This window comes from Cicer arietinum, chromosome 3, assembly GCF_000331145.2.
Source record: "Cicer arietinum cultivar CDC Frontier isolate Library 1 chromosome 3, Cicar.CDCFrontier_v2.0, whole genome shotgun sequence".
NCBI classification, from domain to species: Eukaryota; Viridiplantae; Streptophyta; class Magnoliopsida; order Fabales; family Fabaceae; genus Cicer; species Cicer arietinum.
The window spans coordinates 69,689,812-69,708,920 of record NC_021162.2 but is presented as its reverse complement, the minus strand read 5'-3'; the positions used below and the strand labels follow the sequence as shown (position 1 = coordinate 69,708,920).

The 19,109-nt window shown below is 28.9% G+C and overlaps 2 protein-coding genes across 3 annotated transcripts; one reads left to right on the top strand and one right to left on the bottom strand.

The window, feature by feature from the left end:
• Window positions 1-1,336: 1,336 nt before the first annotated feature.
• LOC101507891 (uncharacterized) lies at window positions 1,337-11,014 on the top strand. 2 transcript variants are annotated; one of them, XM_073366010.1, is made up of 16 exons: window positions 1,337-1,653; window positions 2,380-2,538; window positions 2,672-2,788; window positions 2,873-2,957; window positions 3,829-3,937; window positions 4,071-4,138; window positions 4,249-4,374; window positions 4,476-5,563; window positions 5,668-5,868; window positions 5,977-6,037; window positions 6,386-6,499; window positions 6,733-6,846; window positions 6,929-7,035; window positions 8,214-9,602; window positions 10,211-10,273; window positions 10,601-11,014. In XM_073366010.1, exons 1-13 carry the CDS (start codon window positions 1,604-1,606, stop codon window positions 7,028-7,030), a joined length of 2,394 nt encoding a protein of 797 aa, XP_073222111.1. In that variant the 5' UTR covers window positions 1,337-1,603; the 3' UTR covers window positions 7,031-7,035; window positions 8,214-9,602; window positions 10,211-10,273; window positions 10,601-11,014. The 2 variants fall into 2 exon arrangements, with proteins under 2 accessions (XP_073222111.1, XP_073222110.1); XM_073366009.1 differs by lacking the exon at window positions 8,214-9,602 and having other exon boundaries at window positions 1,338-1,653.
• A 3,073-nt stretch (window positions 11,015-14,087) lies between these two features.
• Window positions 14,088-14,745, bottom strand: LOC101492959 (uncharacterized). The gene is made up of 2 exons (XM_027332988.2): window positions 14,515-14,745; window positions 14,088-14,386 (listed from the first exon to the last, which is right to left on the bottom strand). Exons 1-2 carry the CDS (start codon window positions 14,601-14,603, stop codon window positions 14,149-14,151), a joined length of 327 nt encoding a protein of 108 aa, XP_027188789.1. The 5' UTR covers window positions 14,604-14,745; the 3' UTR covers window positions 14,088-14,148.
• Window positions 14,746-19,109: the final 4,364 nt, after the last annotated feature.

Here is a 19,109-nt window from a genome sequence, read left to right as displayed (position 1 = left end):
TCTGCAAACACTTTGATATTCAAGTAAATATAATTTGTGGAAAGTGAGAGGTAATAAATAATACATACATTGTTTTATGAAATCATTACCACTTTTATAGAGGTTATCCAGATATGACGATGTAGTATCGATTATTTTGCTACAAGAAATCCAACACAAAAAGTAGGTAAATGTTCGATTGCCATTTAACTATTTTGATCGAATGGGTGCGAAGTTGACATTGTTGTCTGAGTTCAACACAAAAGTGAAATAAGATTATGTAATTGATGAATTGGGTTAAGACCCCATGGTCGCTTTCCGTTGGACCCGAGTATAGACTGTAACACCTCTTATGACGATTTGTTATAATTTTTCACGTCATTTAAAGTAAATCATTAAAACAATATATTTGTTGTATAGCACAACATCTTACCAAGCATTGCGAATGAAATTATTAATTAAATAATAGAAAAATAATATTATGGAATTTATATATAAAAAGTCGTAGCTAAATACAGAGAGAGAGAGAAACTAAGTATTACCAAACTTCACTAATTGTCCTATTTAATGGAGAATGATTAGATTTAACTTTTATCGTGGTGGTGGATAACAATAAAGGAGAATAAATGACATTACAACTTAAGTGAGTGATGTTTAAATTCTCTTATTTGTCTCATAGTGAAAATATAATTGTTTAGTTTATTTGTTGGCTTTGATGCGATTTCATAGGAGTTGTTATTCTGTAGTTGTTTTGATGCATTTGTGAGTTTTGTTTGATATACATTTTGTGTTCTAAAAAGTAGCGTTAATATAAAAAAAATTTAAATGAAAAAAAAAAATTGTTAAGAGACATGTCTGAAAGTTTTTTTTTTCTTTATAATTTGACCTTTTTTAGTTAAAAAAAATTATAAAAGGTCAATGTTGACTTAGACCTAAGCAGACTAGTGGATCTATATGAGCTGCTTCTGCGTTATTATTTTTTCATAGTTTTCTAAATTAAAATATGAATTTATTACGTGGTAAAAATCTAATTTATTACACTAGATTCAATGAGTTTAATTTATTACGCTAGATAGAATCGGTTGCCGAGCTATATTTTAATCACTTACATTTAACATAAATCAATTTTACAAAAAATAACAGTAATAATTTTTTATTTCATTTTTATCTCAAAATCAAAGGCATATGATTCATTTGAAAGTCAATTTTGAGTTGTACAAGCCTCAACAATATTTTTGACCGAAGGGATAATAACGTAGAAAGATAAAGATGCGCCACTTCAAGTCTTCAACATAAAATCTAGCATGATAATTACCTATATTCACATTTTGACCCCTTAAATAAAAGGAATATTCTAATGTTGAGCCGAAAGACTTGTTAATTATTCCTTTACCGTCGTCTCGCTAGGTCTCTCTGCCCCTTTGAGATCGATCACGAATAACAACTCGGAGGAGGAGCCTCTCTGAAACAAACCCAACACACAGAGAGAGGGAAGAGGCGTTCGAAACAACGAATCTCTTCTTCCTATAACTCTCTCTGATTGGATCCTTCCCTTTTGTTTCTCCTCTTCAATCTCTCTAGTTTTTTTTTTTTTTTTGTAACTTTTTTGATCCCACACGCATAAATGACGGGAATTAATCGGCCTCGCGATCACGCCTCTAATTCCAGCGACAGGTCAGAATTCCCCCTTTCCGTTTAAACATTTCCTTGTTTGCATCGGTTTCAGCAGCGTTTAATTTGAATAATTTTTAATTATGTTTATTTTGATGTGAATTTCCGATGTGGAATTTGCGAAATTTATTTTGTTATGCTGGTCTATGTGCTCGTGTCTTTTTTCTTTTCGGATTCTTGATGTTGCCAGTGTTAGATTAATCATTAGGGTCAGCTGAAATTGTGATTGATATGCTTGTTTCTTTATGTTTATGAGGTTGAATTTTCCCGCTGCTAAGTTTTAAAGTTGGTTTATGTTTTGTTGTTAAATGTTAAGCGAATTTTTATGTTGACTGACTTCAATTCACCCTTGCTGATTTGATAATCCATCAAGACAATAGCTATCGAACAAGGTCTGTTTGAGTTGTGTCACGTGTGGACTTAGCTAGGTGCCGAGATCATAGGATTATGAATTATGATATTGTATACTCACCTGGTATTTTTTATGCATCATCTAGATGGATGGTCGTGGATCCTGTGAATTAATTGTCGTATTTTTTGACCTAATTTCCGTACCTTGAATACCAAGCTATGTTTGACATTGTGATCAGTATTTTAATCCTTAAACTATCTTCAAGTACGTGTTCATCAACTGAAGCAGAAAAAAAATCCCCCCTTCCCTGTTTTATATTGGTTGTCTACTAGTTTCTGTACAATTGTTCTGTCATCTGATGTGTTGAATTTTTTCAGTTGCAGCAATGTCTTTACTTTGCTTGCACGGAGAGAGATTTCGCCTAGAACAAAACATGTAGCAAAGTGGCGTTGGGGAAACGCTTCTAAATCAAAATCCAGTTCTCATTCTCGTCCTAAAACTGTAGCAAGAGATGCAAGGCGTAGCCTCCAGTCATGGTATTTAGACTACTTCAGTCGATAAATGATATCTAGGAAAAAGCAAGCCTCTTGAGAATGTGGTTTTTCTTATGCTTTCTTTGTGAAAAGTCAAATTTCTGGACTAATATCTCTTAATTAAAATGATTGTCAGGGTTGAAGCTGATTCATTGCGACATTTGTCAGCCAAGTATTGCCCTTTAGTCCCTGCCCCAAGGTCTACTATTGCAGCTGCATTTAGTCCAGATGGAAAAGTTCTTGCGTCCACACAGTAAGTTGTAACTAGTTCATCAGCTCGTTATTAATTTGAATTAAAGACCCTTTGTGATTAAATTTGTTTGTTTGCCATGTGTAGTGGTGACCACACAGTAAAGATAATCGACTGTGAAACTGGAAGATGCTTAAAGGTGTTAGTTGGCCATATGAGGACGCCTTGGGTGGTAAGCTTGAAATCTGCCTGGATTTCTTGTGCATTTGTTTTGATTATTCTTTTGCACTTTTCCTTTTAGTATTCATTGTAGTTTCCGATAGGAATATTTTTTTGCATGAAGTTTGATGAGATTTACTCTTAAGGAGCGACAATCTTGTGGAGTTGAGTTACTAAAGTTATCATTTTTATTCAACAAAGTGTTTTCCTTTTATTGCTGCATTAATCGATTGAAGATTCTAGAGAGTCAACTTCTCTTCAATCCAAGGCTTTGCAAGGATTTAGCAAAGTTCAAGATAGACGCTTATTACTTCATAGTTTAGTCTTAAAAAAACAATTTGGGGGTAAATTTGAGATTTTTATTGAGCTAAAATAAGCTAAAATTTGAGATTTTTTTGAATAGCTGCTGTAAAATAAACTTGTTGTGAGCAGGTAGTAAGCCACAATTCCTGAAGTAAATAAAGTTGAAAGAGAATTGTTGTATACTATCAGGTGGCGGCAAGGACGGAAAACCAGGCTATATGTCGTTGGATTAAAATGGCATTTACCAATTTTGGAGATTTAACAATTTGTAAGATAGATGCCGCATATCTTATTTTCCAATCAGCAAATTTTAATTGGAGACAGTGTAGAGTATAGGAAACAGGAAGAGGAGATTTCAGTCCAATTTGTGTGACAATAAGTGACGGTAGAAATGTTAGTTTCCGTAAATTATTACGAGTTTTTTCTTCAGAACTATATTTTGAGAGTGTGTGTATGTAAGTGGGTTCATGCATTGATTGCTAACTAGGTTGAAGGCATTGTGAATTCCAGGTCAGATGCTTATGCATTTAATAAGTTATTCGGTCATTTCCAATTTTAATTTATGTGCTAAATGGCTACAGGTTAGGTTCCATCCGTTACATCCACAAATACTTGCTAGTGGGAGCTTGGATCAAGAAGTTCGATTATGGGATGCTAACACATCCGAGTGCATAGTATCTCACCATTTCTGTATATTTACTTACTGTCTATCTCGTTTAATTTATAAATTACCTACGCAACTGTTACTAAATTTGTTTGTTGTTGTTTTTCTTTTATTGATTCGGTTTTCTATTTGATGAAATTATTGGACGTTTTCTCGCAGATCGACCAATTGCATCCATTGCTTTTCATGCCAAAGGGGAAATAATTGCCGTTGCATCAGGCCACAAGGTAGTAATTTACTGAGAACCTCCTATGTTTTTTACATCTTTAATGAATTACTCTTTGTTTTGATTGATTTTTTTAATGTTCTTACATCGTGTTCTGGAATACCGTGTCAGCTTTACATATGGCACTACAACAAGAAAGGCGAAGCATCTTCACCAATGTTTGTGTTAAAGACAAGGCGATCTCTACGGGCTGTGCATTTTCACCCTCATGCTGCTCCATATCTTTTAACTGCTGAGGTGAATTAACTGATGTGTTTTTGGTTGCCTCTCTATTCATGCTATTCGGAATGTTAACTTGATTTTTTCTTTTCGGTTAACTTGGTTATATTGATGCGTAGGTCAATGATCTTGATTCTTCAGATTCATCAATGACAGAGGCAACATCGATCGGTTATTTACAATATCCTCCACCTGCCGTTTTTGTCACAAATGTTCATCCTACGGAACATGTTAGTGAACCACCTTATGTGTCATTGCCTTTCTTTCTCGTGCCTTCATATACTGTTGATGAGTCAAGAGCAGAGTTACCACATGCTAGTCATGATGTTGCCTCGGGTAGAATGCAAATTGAGTCGTCCGCCACAGTTCAGTTTCAAGCAGACACAAATGCAACAGAACAATATGATACTACAGTGTCTCCCATGGATACAGTCTCCGAGATCCCCACTAACTCTCAAACAGGTACAGAATATCCTGCTCATACTACTTTCTCTAATGGAATGGGAATTGGCATCCGCAACCTCACAATGGATGGTACAACTGATGGTATGGAGACTGATGAAACCAGACCTGTTGAAGGAAGTCAACACGTAAACCCCACTGATGCAAATTCTCTCAATGGTATGTTACATGGAGTACCTAGACAAACTGCAAATCGCGGGGTTCTTTCAGAGTTTGGTCAGTTTCATCAGTATTTTTCTTCCAGAGAGCCAAGTGGATGGGAGTTACCTTTTCTGCAAGGATGGTTGATGGGTCAAAGCCAAGTTGGTGCTCCCTCAATGCTACCTCACATGGGTGTTAGTCGTGATACACAAGCTCAACAGATTAGTTCTTCTGCAATGGCTAATAATCTTTCCACTTCTAATGTTGATGTAGCAATGCCACCTTCAGCAATGTCTGGCAGTATCAACATACCTGGATCTTCTATAAGATCAGGTTTACAGAATCATTTTTCACAATCGCGTACACCTGTATCTGAATCCGGAAATCTTGCTGCTTCTATTACTACCCCACATGATGGATCTGACATCCAAACCATCATGAGTCGAATCCAGTCAGAAATCGCTACATCTGTGGCTGCAGCTGCTGCTGCTGAACTGCCTTGTACCGTGAAGTTAAGAGTATGGTCTCATGACATAAAAAATCCCTCTACCCCACTAAATGCTGACAGATGTCGTCTTACCATACCTCACGCTGTCCTCTGCAGGTACCTTCTGAAGTTATGTTATTCACTTCAGTTATGTAATTGAATTGAAGTTATAAAATATTGCACTTATATTTTTAATTCACAACTGCATTTTCACTTTGCAGTGAAATGGGTGCCCATTTTTCACCATGCGGTAGATTTTTAGCTGCATGTGTTGCATGTATGCTTCCACGCATAGAAGCTGATCCAGGGTTACAAACGCCAGTACATCAAGAGCCTGGTGTTGCAACATCACCGACTCGGCATCCAATATCAGCACACCAAGTTATGTATGAGCTGCGGATATATTCCCTTGAGGAGGCAACGTAAGGCTTAATTCAACTATTGCTACCATGCATTTACTATTTATTGTGCATGTTTCCGTGAGTCCATTACTTTTTAAAATCATACTGTTATCGATATTTGTTGAACAGATTTGGATCGGTGCTTGCTTCTCGGGCAATTAGAGCAGCTCATTGTCTGACTTCAATTCAGGTTTGTTTATTACTTCATCATATTCTTTCTCATGATTATAATTCATTTTTCTATCTTCCCCACTCTGCACAAGTCTGTGCATCTTTTTTAACATTCATATTTCATGAATGATTTCTTCTCTCTCAGCCGTAGATACAAACGTGCCCTTTTATTTATTGTGTGCTTTGCACACCAAACCAAATAAATAAAAAAACAATTAACCCTTTGTTATTATAGGCTGTTAAATTTATTCTTATGACTTTCTTTAAATATCAATAGCTAGTTCCGTCACTTTTATTGAGTTTAAATATAATTTGCAAAGCAATTTTCTTGGTGTTTAAATTTGTGCAACTTCTGTTTGATGTGTAGTTCTCACCTACATCTGAGCACATACTCCTTGCCTATGGTCGACGACACGGTTCTCTTCTTAAAAGCATTGTCATTGATGGAGAAACAACATTACCTATATATACAGTGTTAGAGGTGCAATGCTCTTCCTACCTATTGTAGTTTTTGTATGACCTTTACTTACGAAGTAAGCATGGTTTTGAAACGTGAAATTAATATTCTGTAACTGTTGTCTTGACTACTGAATACCGATCAACCAATTGTGCTTAATCTGTGAGATGAATAATGTTAAGATATGTTATCTCCTTACTGTAGTTAAAATTGTTTTAATCTGAATTTCTTGTCTCGGAATTTTCTTTATCTTTTAGGTATATAGAGTTTCGGATATGGAACTTGTTAGGGTGCTTCCTAGTGCTGAAGACGAGGTCAATGTGGCGTGCTTTCATCCTTTCGCTGGGGGCGGGTTAGTTTACGGAACAAAGGTATGGTTTTACTTGGGGGAGATCAATGTGGTATGCTTTCACTTGCATTGTTAAATTGTTAATATTTTGCTTGTGACTGTAGGAAGGAAAGCTTAGGATCCTCCACTATAATGGTGCTCATCCAGTGAATGGAACTGGACCAAGTTACTTTCCTGAGGAGACCATTGTTGGAGTCAGTCAATGAGCAAGGTTATATTTTGATTCTTTTTGTGATTTATAATATTAGTTAGACAACTATAAAAGTGTTTGGTCAAGATTTTTGTGGCGATAAATGCTTGATGAGTAATAAAGTTGATTTCATATGGGGATTAAAGATAGGCTATGATGATGATGAATTCAACAAAACTCTAGTGTTGATTAGCTTGACAATTAAAACTTTTGAGGATAAATTAAAATAATCAACTTTAAAAAATGAATATCATAGCATTTTTTTTCACTCGCAAGATGTTTGATTTTTGTTCATTGCTAGAGGTCTAGGATGGATTTTGTTCTCCCTCTTAAAAATTTGAACGAAACAAACATTATTCAAAATATTCCCTCCCCTCCCCTCCAAATCCCTCTAATCAAATAGACACTAATTCCTTCTAATAGACGTTATTTAATGTTTCTTTTGTTAGTTATTTTGATCATCAAATGTGTTTTTTTGTTAGTTAGTTTAGTCTTTAAATGTGTCTTTCATTTGCCAATTTAGTCTATAAAATTATTAACAAAAGAGACACGTGAAGATCTTTTTGTAACTTTGATACATTTGAAAATTAAAGTGACAAGAGTCTCACATATTTAAAGACCAAAATTACCATTTACATTTTTCTTCTTCTTTTCCATGAAGGCTGATATTCAACGCAATCATTATGTGATTCACAGCAGCATATCAACTAGATTACACACGCCACCCATACCTCCACATATCCACTTTTTTTTTAACCAATGAAAATAAACACCACATATCCATAACTGACACTAACTAGGTTTTTAACAAACAGTTTCTTATCTATAAGGATTTGCAACACTATTCTAAGGTGCATTTCATGTTCTTCAAGGTTTTTAGAATAGATAAGAATATTTTAAAATATGAAAGACAAAAACAAATGTTTTATGTTCTACTATTTTTTTCCTAGTACCTTTTGAAACACCTACCTAGTTTTGTTTTTTTATTAACGGAGGTTGAGACTCACTCCACCTTTGATCTTAATCCAAATTAAAATGCATATGTGAAACACAAACGGTAAAATCTGACATGATTATTTAATTGTATTAGTTTGGTAATCTATAATGTCTTTCTATATGTTCCGCCAAGTAATTTAAAGTTCTATTTGCTTCTCTCATGATGTCCAGTTCTTGCTTCAACTCTTAATTTTTTGGATTAGGTATTCGGCTAACACAACTCTTTTTTCTTTCATAAGTCAATTTATTTTCATCTTCAATTTTGCTTTTTCCTCTTCAAACATGATATTTTTCTTCCTTAAATAATCTTATTATCAAATGAGTTATTTTTATATGTTATGATCTATTGTGCACACATTACGTGTGTGACTGTAACAAAACTTATACATATAAAGTAAAATAAAATTTCACATCGTCAAAGCTCAAGTACAAGAGTCTGACGCACTATGTGAATTTCATCATTTAATTCTTGCTCTTTTCCTATTTCATCCACAATTCTCAAATTTGTAGTGAAGATCTCTATCATAGGAGTTTTTGTGTTCAACCTTTCATCTCCACCTTATTCCTCAGTTATGCTTGGATATAAATAAATATTATATGTAGCAATGATAAAAGTTTTCTTTCAAAAGATGATATATATCGATTATCCTCATGGTCAATTTGGAAACACTCTTTTATCATTGACACATACAATATTTAATTATATCCATTAACTTTTAATATTTTAATTAAGTCTCATGATGGATGTCTACTTCATAAATTTGAGCATAATTGAGGAAGAAAGTGGAGATGAATGGTTGAATGCAAAACATTGTTTGATGGAGGACTCCACTTTGAGCATTAGAGATGAAGTAATAAGAAAGCAAACATTGAATGCTGAAATTCAAATGGTGAACAACACTCTTGTGTAGTTGAACTTTGACAATTTGAAATTTTATTTTACTTTATATTTTAAGTCTTGTCACACGCATAATATCTGCACAATGAATCATAATTTATAAAAATAATTAATTTGATAATAAAATGATTTAAGAAAGAAAAATATCATGTTAAAAGAGAAAAAAACAAAATTGAAGTTGAAAATAAGCTGACTTATAGAAGAAAAAAGATTTCTCTATCAGCGGAATTTGAGCTGAACAATGAGTTAAAGCAAGAGGTAGGTATATATCTTGATCTTGAGAGAAGCAAACAGAAACTTAAATTGTTTTACAAACCAAAATAGAAAGATACATTATAGATTATCAAAATAATTCAATTAAATAATCATGTCATGTTTTACAAGTTGTGTTTCACATAAGTAGGTAAATTTGTATAAGATTTTGTTATTGATATTAAAAATATATTTTAATTGAGTTTTAGATCAAAGTTAGAGAGTCAACCTCTATTACTAAAAAAAAAAGTAGGTCGTAGTATGGAGTATTGAATGGTACTAGAAAAAGAAAAAAGAATAGTGTTTTTGTCTTTCATATTTTAAAATATTCTTATCTTATTTAAAAAATAGATTTATTATTGGGTTTTACCTTGAATGAAGAGGTGAGAAAGGAGATGGACTCTACTCTTAGCGTGGGCAAATAGTCACGGAACCCTCTATAGTGAGTTTTTGTTATATTTTATTTTTTTCTACTAAATTTTTATGAATTGTGCCCAAAAACCCAATAATAAATCTACGTATATATTATGGTTATAAAGTTAAAAAACCAGTAAAATTACTTAGTAAGAAGTGAATAAGCAGTGTTTATTTTTTCATTGGTTACAAAAAAAAGGGATAAATGAAGATGTGTGTGATTGTTATGTTCCTGTGCAATCACACAATGTAATGATTGTGCAGAGAGTCGATAAAAGGATAAAAGATAAATAATAATTTTGGTTCCTAAATATGTGAGAATCTCACTTTAATGCTTGAAGGTATGAAAATTACAAAAAGAAATTCATGTGTTTCTTTTGTTAACTTTACGTACCAAATTGATTAACGAAAGACACATTCGAAGATTAAATTAACTAACAAAAGACTCATTCGATGACCAAAATAAATAACAAAAGACACATTGAATGAATTAATATGTCCATTTGGCACGTTTTTATCATTTCTTCATGTTAATATATATTTCAAATACATATTAATTTATTTAATTTCTTCATTTGATTCACAATGATCGGCATTTAATTTATTTATCCTCATAAAGTTGCCATCTAATTGTAGGTTCAAACATGATTGGAGATGGAATTCAACTGTTTGCTTCACAATATCTGTATTACTCACGTGGTAAGCCTTTTGTAACCCAACCTCGCTCATGTTTTATTTGGTTGTATTTGTGGTTATATGAAATATAAACTCATTTGGTAAGTTTTTCTACACAAGTAATGGATATTTAGAAAATGTAGAGGTGGATCTCTCACGCGGCTGAGCTTTCTCGCCATAAGATTTATAATTGAGACTATCACAGTAAACATTTTCTCACCTTGATTTTTTAACTAACAAGTTAAATTGAAAAACTCGTTAAAGCTCAACTTCTTGAGAGGTACACACGTTATAAAATAGTCCTTCTTTTCATCTGGAAGTTGTTTTAAAATGGATCTTATCACCATGCAGCTGTCTCTGCTGCTGATCTATACAAACTCAACATCATATTCAGTGCTGAGAGCACAGACAACCAAGAACTAGAACTTTACAGTCACTGCATTAGCAAATGTATATTTTTGTATTATTATCAATGTATTAGTATGTGTTGATATTCTCCTTTGTAAAAATGTTTGTATTCCTCTTTACTCCTTACTTCTTCATGCTCATTAGCGAGCATCTTCCTTTATTAATATGTAACCTGTTCAGTAGTTACAAGAGGAAACACATTTATCCCCACAAATCGCATATTTTAGGAGCATCAATTTACTTGTGATACTTTTAGATGATGTTATCACGTTAATTTAGTATTTGCAATTTTAAGTAAAAGAGCACATTGTAAATATCGTGTTTTTATGAGTAGCTTGAATTTTCATTTTGTTCCAATTACTCTTCTACTATATTGTATTATTGCAATGGAGTACACTATATTTACTTGATAACAAAATAAAACCAAAGTTAACTTTCGGTAGTGTATTTTACTCAAAAATACATTATCCGAAGTTAGTTTCATGTAAACTACTGTATTTTTGGCTGGCCCTCTCCAACATATGTGAATGTGACAGTAGCATCAAGGAGTGTTTCCTAGTCAAAGTCAGGCCTAGAGTATAAAGCTCAATCTAACAAAAATCGGAGAGTTAATTGTGCTCCATTTCTTTTAAATGATATAATATATACAAACTTAAGTTTTCTAAAAAGCTTTTAAATTCAGAGGTATATTTTACACGCAAGGATTAACTAATTTAAAGGTGTATTTTTGTGTATTTGAATTGAAAGAAGAAACACCTTTAATATATATTTTCGGGTTGGGCGAGTGACAGTTGGGGCTGATGGGTAGGTTAGGATATGGGCCAACATGGGAATATGGCCTAGTTTGGACGTAGGCTATTTAATTTAAGAGAAAAGAAGTAACCTGTGTCTATCCAAGTTTTGTCCTCATAAGTTATTCTAGATGTGTATTTTATACTATAGATTGATGAATTTGAACGTTTATTTTTTTATTTTTTTTTTGAATTTGATTACATTTGGGGTAACATAAAAACACCCAATAAATAAATATATATTTTAAATAACATGATATATAATTCTATAATATAAAATTATCTAGATGCATTAATTATTTATATGTCATTAATTAATTACAAATATGAAAAATTTACGAACTTGAAAATTAAATTTTTATAACGTTCTATTATGATTTTGTGATGGTTAATTATTTTACATCGTCATATCATTATGATAATGACATATTATTTAAAACATGTCACTTCGTCATTTTTTTATTAAAAAAAATCAAGAGAATGAATCAAAATTGTCGATTTTTAAAATAGAAGATTAATCAAGACTAAAATTACAATTAAAGCATGCACATATCATCTCCAAAAATTCAAATCAAGCGATAGTGTACGAGCTTCATTTCCATCATCATGTTTCTCCGTAGAAAGGTAGTTAAAAATTTCTTTTTTTAGTTACCTTTATCTTGAATTTTTTGTGTTTAAAAAACTTATATTTAATTAATCTTAAGATAGAAAATTTAATAATATATTAAAGATATTTGTAAATTTAATAATATTTTAAAGATATTTGTAAAATATTATTCAATTTTTTTAGAAATGTAAGTATCGTTAAACATATTTCATTTAAATAAAAACTAAAAATATTTACATAATAATTTATAAAAATTAAAAGTTATATTTTTATTTTACAAAAATTAAATTTAAAATGACGAGGTTTTACGAAGATCGAAAACATATTTAATCTTTTTTAAAATTTTCGGAGTAAACACAAGACTTTTGTTGACAAAATATTAAACACAAGACAAAACAATCTAAGCGCACGAATTGATTGGTGGGTGCAATTGATTTAATAATAGTTTAAATTCTATGCTTTATTTTATTATAGACCAAATATTTTTTAATATATGCAAATGTAAGTAATGGTCATATTAATTTTTCAGGTTTCAATTCGGAAGTTGTTTTTTAAAATTTATTCAATGCTCCTTAACTCATTATATATGTAATATAAAGTTAAATTAAACTCCTTTGATAAAAAATTGAAATCCGAATTATAATTCAAAATTGAACTGGTTGAGTTCATAGAAGAGGAACCAAACACGCCTAATGACTTTTTTTTTGCCGCATGATTAGAATTCAAAACTTTACTTAATAGTAGTCGGACTTTTCACCATTTGGACTTAGCGTGATTAAAAATATAATTTTTTTGTATGTAGATAAAATAATAAAGAAATTTATATATAATTATAAAAATTATAAAATTTTAAATTCAAATTCTTTTTTTATAAGATATTCGGTAATAATATTAATATTTGTAAATTAAATTAAATTTATAATTTAAAATTTATATACATTTTAATAATTGCATGCAACAAGAAATTTTAATTATCAGTTACATTCTCTTATCAAAACTTCTATGGTAAAAATTTGTTCAAAATGCCAACATTGACTAAATTAATGGTGAGTGTTTTTAAATATAGTCAATTGATCAAATCTCCGTCACCTTTGTATTTTATTTTAAGAAAAATATACAATATGATGATCCAAATTATTATTGTCAGTGTTAGTAGTTTTAAATAAGATTAAATTAATTTAAAATTTATCTTTAAATCTTAAGTCAATTAACATATATTGTTAAGTTAAACGTTAATTTGTTTTAAATTTGAATTTGAAATATTGAATGTTCATGTGAATTTATAGTGATATTTAATATATTTTTTTAAAATAAAAAAAATCAATAAAAATAATGCTTAATGCTTCTTTTTCAAAAAAAAAAGTTAAAAAAAAGCTTAAAAGAATACTACAGATAAAGTATACGGCATGGTGTCGTGGTATACATTTTCTGCGGTCTAAAAGAACAAATCTTACACAGACACCATCTTCAATTAAAATATCCGAGCGTAAAAAATGAAAAGAAAAATAAAATAAGAGAAAATAAAATATTAAATAAATTTTTTACTCTTTTATCTTTTATAAATAGACATCAAATATTTTGAGAGGGAATCCCAACTCGAGAGAGAGAGGAATGGGTTGTGTCGTGCTCATGAGATAATGAATAAATGAATTAAGTAGAAGACATATACATACAACAAAAATTGACGTGTGTATAAATCATTTCAATTTGGTTCCCGGAATGAATTTGATTCCAATTGAGGTGACCCTATCATTAATATTTATTTAATGATGATAAAAACAATAAATATATAACTATATCCAAATCATTGACCAGTCAAAGTAACAATAAAAGCGGCGTTTAAATTTTAACACGTATGAGTGGTTGGTCTGAAGTTTGAATATAACATGCATTTGACTCACTCAATCTTTGACTACAATAAATATCATTTCCTCATTCTATATGTTAGAGTAATACATCAATTTTTTTAAATATTTAACTCAAAGTAAGTTTATATACAAAATTAAATTAGACAAAGTAAAGTAACAAGCTGTGAACAAAATTTGAATGAATTATATTTATAATTTCAATACAACATTAATACTAATAACTAATTAACAAGATGGTGATGATGATGAGGAAGAAGATGATTCAAATTTATAGTACTTGTCAACAGCAATAGAAACATCCCAAGTACAACTAAGTCCTTTTGGAATGGTGACAAGGTCTCCAGCTCCAAACTCTACAAAATCTGATGACCCTTTTGTGTATGCTTTCACTTTCCCTTTCAATAAATAGCATGTCTCTTCTGCATCAAATTTCAATTGGTACTTTCCTGGTGAACACCCCCATCTTTTATTTTTCACACCCCCCATTACCAAAAACAAAAAAAACAAAAAACTTGATAAGAGAAATGCAACATAAAACAACAAAAAATACAGTCACAAATAAAGAGATCAGTAATGAGAATGCATACTTACTTGGGCCAACACTTGATATTCAATTCAGCTAAACGTGATTGAGAAGGATTTCTTTCAATGGTGATTCTAAGATTTGAATTTGAAGCCATTGTGTTTTGGGAAGAGAACTATGAAGAAAGTTGACTAGGGGTTTGATTAGGTTTTTTTTATTTATTACATGCAGTGTGGGATTTTGGATAGAAAAAGAAGGAATCTTTTTGTGCAGTATAGTAATAGTGTTGTTATTAAGCGAGAGGACAAGACTTTATAACACCTTTGACAAAAATAATAATGAGGATATTCAAATTGGACATTAATTAATAATTTAATAGTTCACCTATCATATTATACCACGTAATCACCACAAATGTTTTTCAACGTAATCACTAGGTTTTTGTCTGATAGTTCGGAAAGAAATGCCACTCAGGTTCATCTCTCTGTTCTATATATATATATATATTTATCTAAAAAAAGTATTATTACTTCCTTTGTTACAATAATTCTCATATATTATTTGAAAATTTCACATCGATAAGTAAAAATTTTAAAACTAAATTGATAGCATATATAGTATTTATTATTATTATTATTATTATTATTATTATTATTATTATTATTATTATTATATAAAATTAATATGAATAATATTTTTTATGAATAATTTTGGAATATTAGTGGTTTTATGTAATACTTTGAAATAAATATCAATTATTTTGAACGAGCATTTTTGCAAATGTATCAATTATTATAAAATAAATTAAAATATAATTGTTTTTTAAACATATTATTGTAATTACAATTGTTCATCTTTATAAATGTTTTATAGCAGAGTAATATTTAAAAAAGTTATTAAAATCAATAATATTTAAAAAATATATAAATTAATAGTTATATTAATTTTTATGTCTGAAATAATAATTTAATTAATGTGAATTTAATAAAAAATAGAAAACCAATATATTTTTTAAAATTCTCAATTGTGTAGACACAAAAAGTAATTAACTTATAATTTTTTATAATATAATTTATAGTGATTAAAATTTCAATAATTTAAGCAGTGATTCGCATAGAAAAACCTTTTAAAATTAGAATTGGTAGTTATTTATTTATTGACATTATCCATGTAAATAGCGCCAATCTTTTACAACAGTAAAAAAGAAGCATGAACACAAAGTGCGTTGTGTAATGTGTAGACAAATCGATATACAATTGACACGTGTTAATGACACTTGTGGAGACCACTATCGAATCTGCAATTCTCTCTATAAGTTGAATGAGAATAAGAAACTAGTCATGCACATGATTCACAAATAGTTTAATGTTTGCATTAAAATTTTAATTAAAAAATGTAAATTTGTGTTTCTTTTTTTTTTTGTTTGTTGAAAATGATGGTTTCTTCTTTAGATAAATGTAATGAACATAATTTTTTATTTTTTAAAAAATAAACTAGTTTTGAAGGAGAAATGTATGTAAAATTAAGACTTTTTATTCAATAATTGTTTCAAACGTGTGATTCTTTTTAGTTTTATTTTAACAATTAAAAGGGTTTAAAATAATTAATCATATTTTTTTAACAAATAAAAACTTGTATTAATAATATATCAAGTTCATAAGAAATGCTTACAAACACAATCTCTAGCACATGTTGCAGCTACTGTACAACATAATGGTCAAAAAGGGGGAGTAATATGTAGAATTTTAAAAAATAATGAAGAAAAAGTTGTATCCCTTTAATTGAATTTGCTGTCTATCGTATTTTTAAGTAGGAAAAGAATTGTTTTTCTTTTCAATAAAAAAGTAAGAAAAGAGTCTAATGCAATTCTTTATACTGTAGTTAGATATGAATTTAAATATTAGACTTAAATAATTTTTTTTTACCCTTCTATTTTAATATTTTATTATAAAATTTAAAAATATAATCCTTAATTTTAAAAATTCAGGAAATTTTTCCACTATTAAACTAAATTAAATTTGAGACATTATGGTGATGCGTCAAGTTGAATATTGAAATAATAATGTTGTGTTGATGTCTATTAAATTAAATCTTGTTATTTTATATTTCATACCATCATGGATGGATCTAAAATTCTAAATAATAGGGGCCAATTTTTGTTGACAAGTATCAATAGAATAATATATGAGAATGTATATACATTTATGTAATATTGTTGTACATAAATAAATAGTTGTTTTTTTAGCGAATATAAATATATAATAGTTAAAACAATGGATAGGTTATATTTTAATTCTTAAAAGTGTGAGAAATATTATTATTATAATTGTTGAATGTATTGATATTGGAACCCATCTCTAAGTATCTTTTTGTTTCCGTAAAAAAAATTGTCCTTCATTAATAATTTTATGATTTAAATTTGACCAATAAAAATTAAAACTAATGAATAAATTAATTGATAAAATACACGTTTGAAGACTAATTTGATTTATATAAGATATATTATATTTGATTATTATTATTATTATTATTATTATTATTTGTTGATTATATAAAATGTTGTAATAAATAACTATATATCATGCATGTTGATGCAATGTATTGTTTAAAAAATATCACTTAAAGAAAAGAAAATAAATCTCAAAAATTGTGCAATGTAATTATCTGGTGACTTCTTAGTTTATTATTCAACATCACACGTCCATACATATAATAATTCTAAAAATGGTGGCTAGATATCTAATATTATTATAATTATGATATTTTTTAATATAATATAATAAGGTACAGTCAAATTAATGGAAGTACACAAATTCAAAACTTTGCTAAAAAATTAAACGAAAAATTCTGAATAAAATTTCAAATAAAATAATTATCCTTAATCTATAATGGAAGAGACTATATTTATAGAACATTTACAAAAAAAAGAAAAAATATTTTATCTTTTCTCTAAGCACAACAAAGATAGAATCCGTAATTTATCAAATTTAATATGTACTTTTTTACCACTAAACTATACTATTAGAGTTTACTGAAGATTTAATTAAAGTATGGATCATCACTAAATCAAAGAAAATAATTTTTACAAGATATATGGCATGAGCCTGAACTTGGTTCTTTTAGGTTATGTTTGGATTTATGAAATCTGATAGAATGCAGTAGAATAGACTGAGATAGAGTTAAATTTTATTGTTTGACTTTCTAAAAGTAAATGGAATATAATGAATCTATTTCATCACATTTCATATTATTCCTCTATTTTCGATTCTATTCAATTTGAGAAGTATGCAATAGGACGGTGACTCTATTTCATCACATAATTTTTAAATTACTTTAAAAAAAATGTAATATCTTATATATAGGGAGTGAACTTTTTTTCCACGTTTTCTCAAAATACTCAATTTTTTATTTAGATTAATCAATCTAGAGTGACTAAATCTTTTTTACTCTCATAGATTCATCAATTTTAAATATGAATTTGAGAACATTAAACGTGAGTTTGAGAATATTAGAGGAGAGAAATTGTCTTTTAGGAATTTTATTAGAGCGGGAAAATTAAGCTTTATAAGATATGAGTTTGGTTTGTCAGATTTTTTTGAAGGTTTAAGTTCAGTCATTTATACATCAAAAGTTTTTTTGTTTTGTTTTGTTTTTCTTATCATTTATCGTTAATCTATTTAAAAATATATTCTATATTAATTTCTTTAAATGAGTACACTTTTAAATAGACTAACGAGTTAATGAAATTGTTTGTTTAAAATTTTTAAAAAGTGTTTTTGATTTTATATTTTTAAAAATAACTTTTATGAGAATTTACTTTAAAATAGTAAAGTTGTTTTAGACACATTTTTTGCCAATTAAAAAAAAAAGTAATTTTGACATTTAATAACTTAGATATTTATTATTAGATAATTTCATATGATAAAAATCATATTTTTGAAATTTCACTATCCAAAAAAGTCGTAACAAATAATTAAAATATTTAAAATAATATTTTAAGATAAACTATTTAAATTAATTTTTTATTTGAAACTTTATTTTTAAAATTATTTTAAAAAAATATTATAACAAAAAGATAAAATTAATTTTTTTTTAAACAAACAGACTCATTAAGTCAATAAAATTAAGGTTTTTTAAAATTAACATGATATTTTAAAAAAAAAATGACTTTATATGACACCTTATTTTAATACTTTTTTCAATAATAATATATTTAAATATGTGAATATTTAAATTACCAAAAGGTTAACAAATTTATAATTTAACATAAAGTTCAATATCTAGTATAATATTAATAGTAACAAAAAAATTATTGTATTTACTTAAGTAGGTTATTCTGAGTCCTTAAACCCTAGTTCAATTGACAAATACTGATATTGTTAAGTTGAAGTCTTAACTTCTAATTCGGGATCTCATAGTTGTGTCAATTAATTACTGTAGAATTTATCATTTTCTTCTAAGATAAATAAAAATCGTTTGTAAGATAAATAAGTTTTTTTGTAGCACTAGCACTTAGCCTAACCTTTTAGCTAAACTGTATTTTTTTTTTAGTCTTAGTTTACCTATTTAAAAAAATTCGAGTTTGACTTGAGTCTATTGTAGACTAGATCGTATGCCGATTATCCTAATGTATTCCCACATCTGTGTTCTAAAATGCAAATGC

Bases quoted from the DNA above. Each gene is read 5' to 3' on its own strand.
- LOC101507891 (XM_073366010.1), top strand. From the start codon at position 1,604: ATGACGGGAATTAATCGGCCTCGCGATCACGCCTCTAATTCCAGCGAC. The intron at 2,789-2,872 runs GTAAGTTGTAAC...TGCCATGTGTAG, and splicing joins AAAGTTCTTGCGTCCACACA to TGGTGACCACACAGTAAAGA. The intron at 4,139-4,248 runs GTAGTAATTTAC...ATACCGTGTCAG, and splicing joins CCGTTGCATCAGGCCACAAG to CTTTACATATGGCACTACAA.
- LOC101492959 (XM_027332988.2), bottom strand. From the start codon at position 14,603: ATGGCTTCAAATTCAAATCTTAGAATCACCATTGAAAGAAATCCTTCT. The intron at 14,387-14,514 runs GTAAGTATGCAT...GAAAAATAAAAG, and splicing joins AATATCAAGTGTTGGCCCAA to ATGGGGGTGTTCACCAGGAA.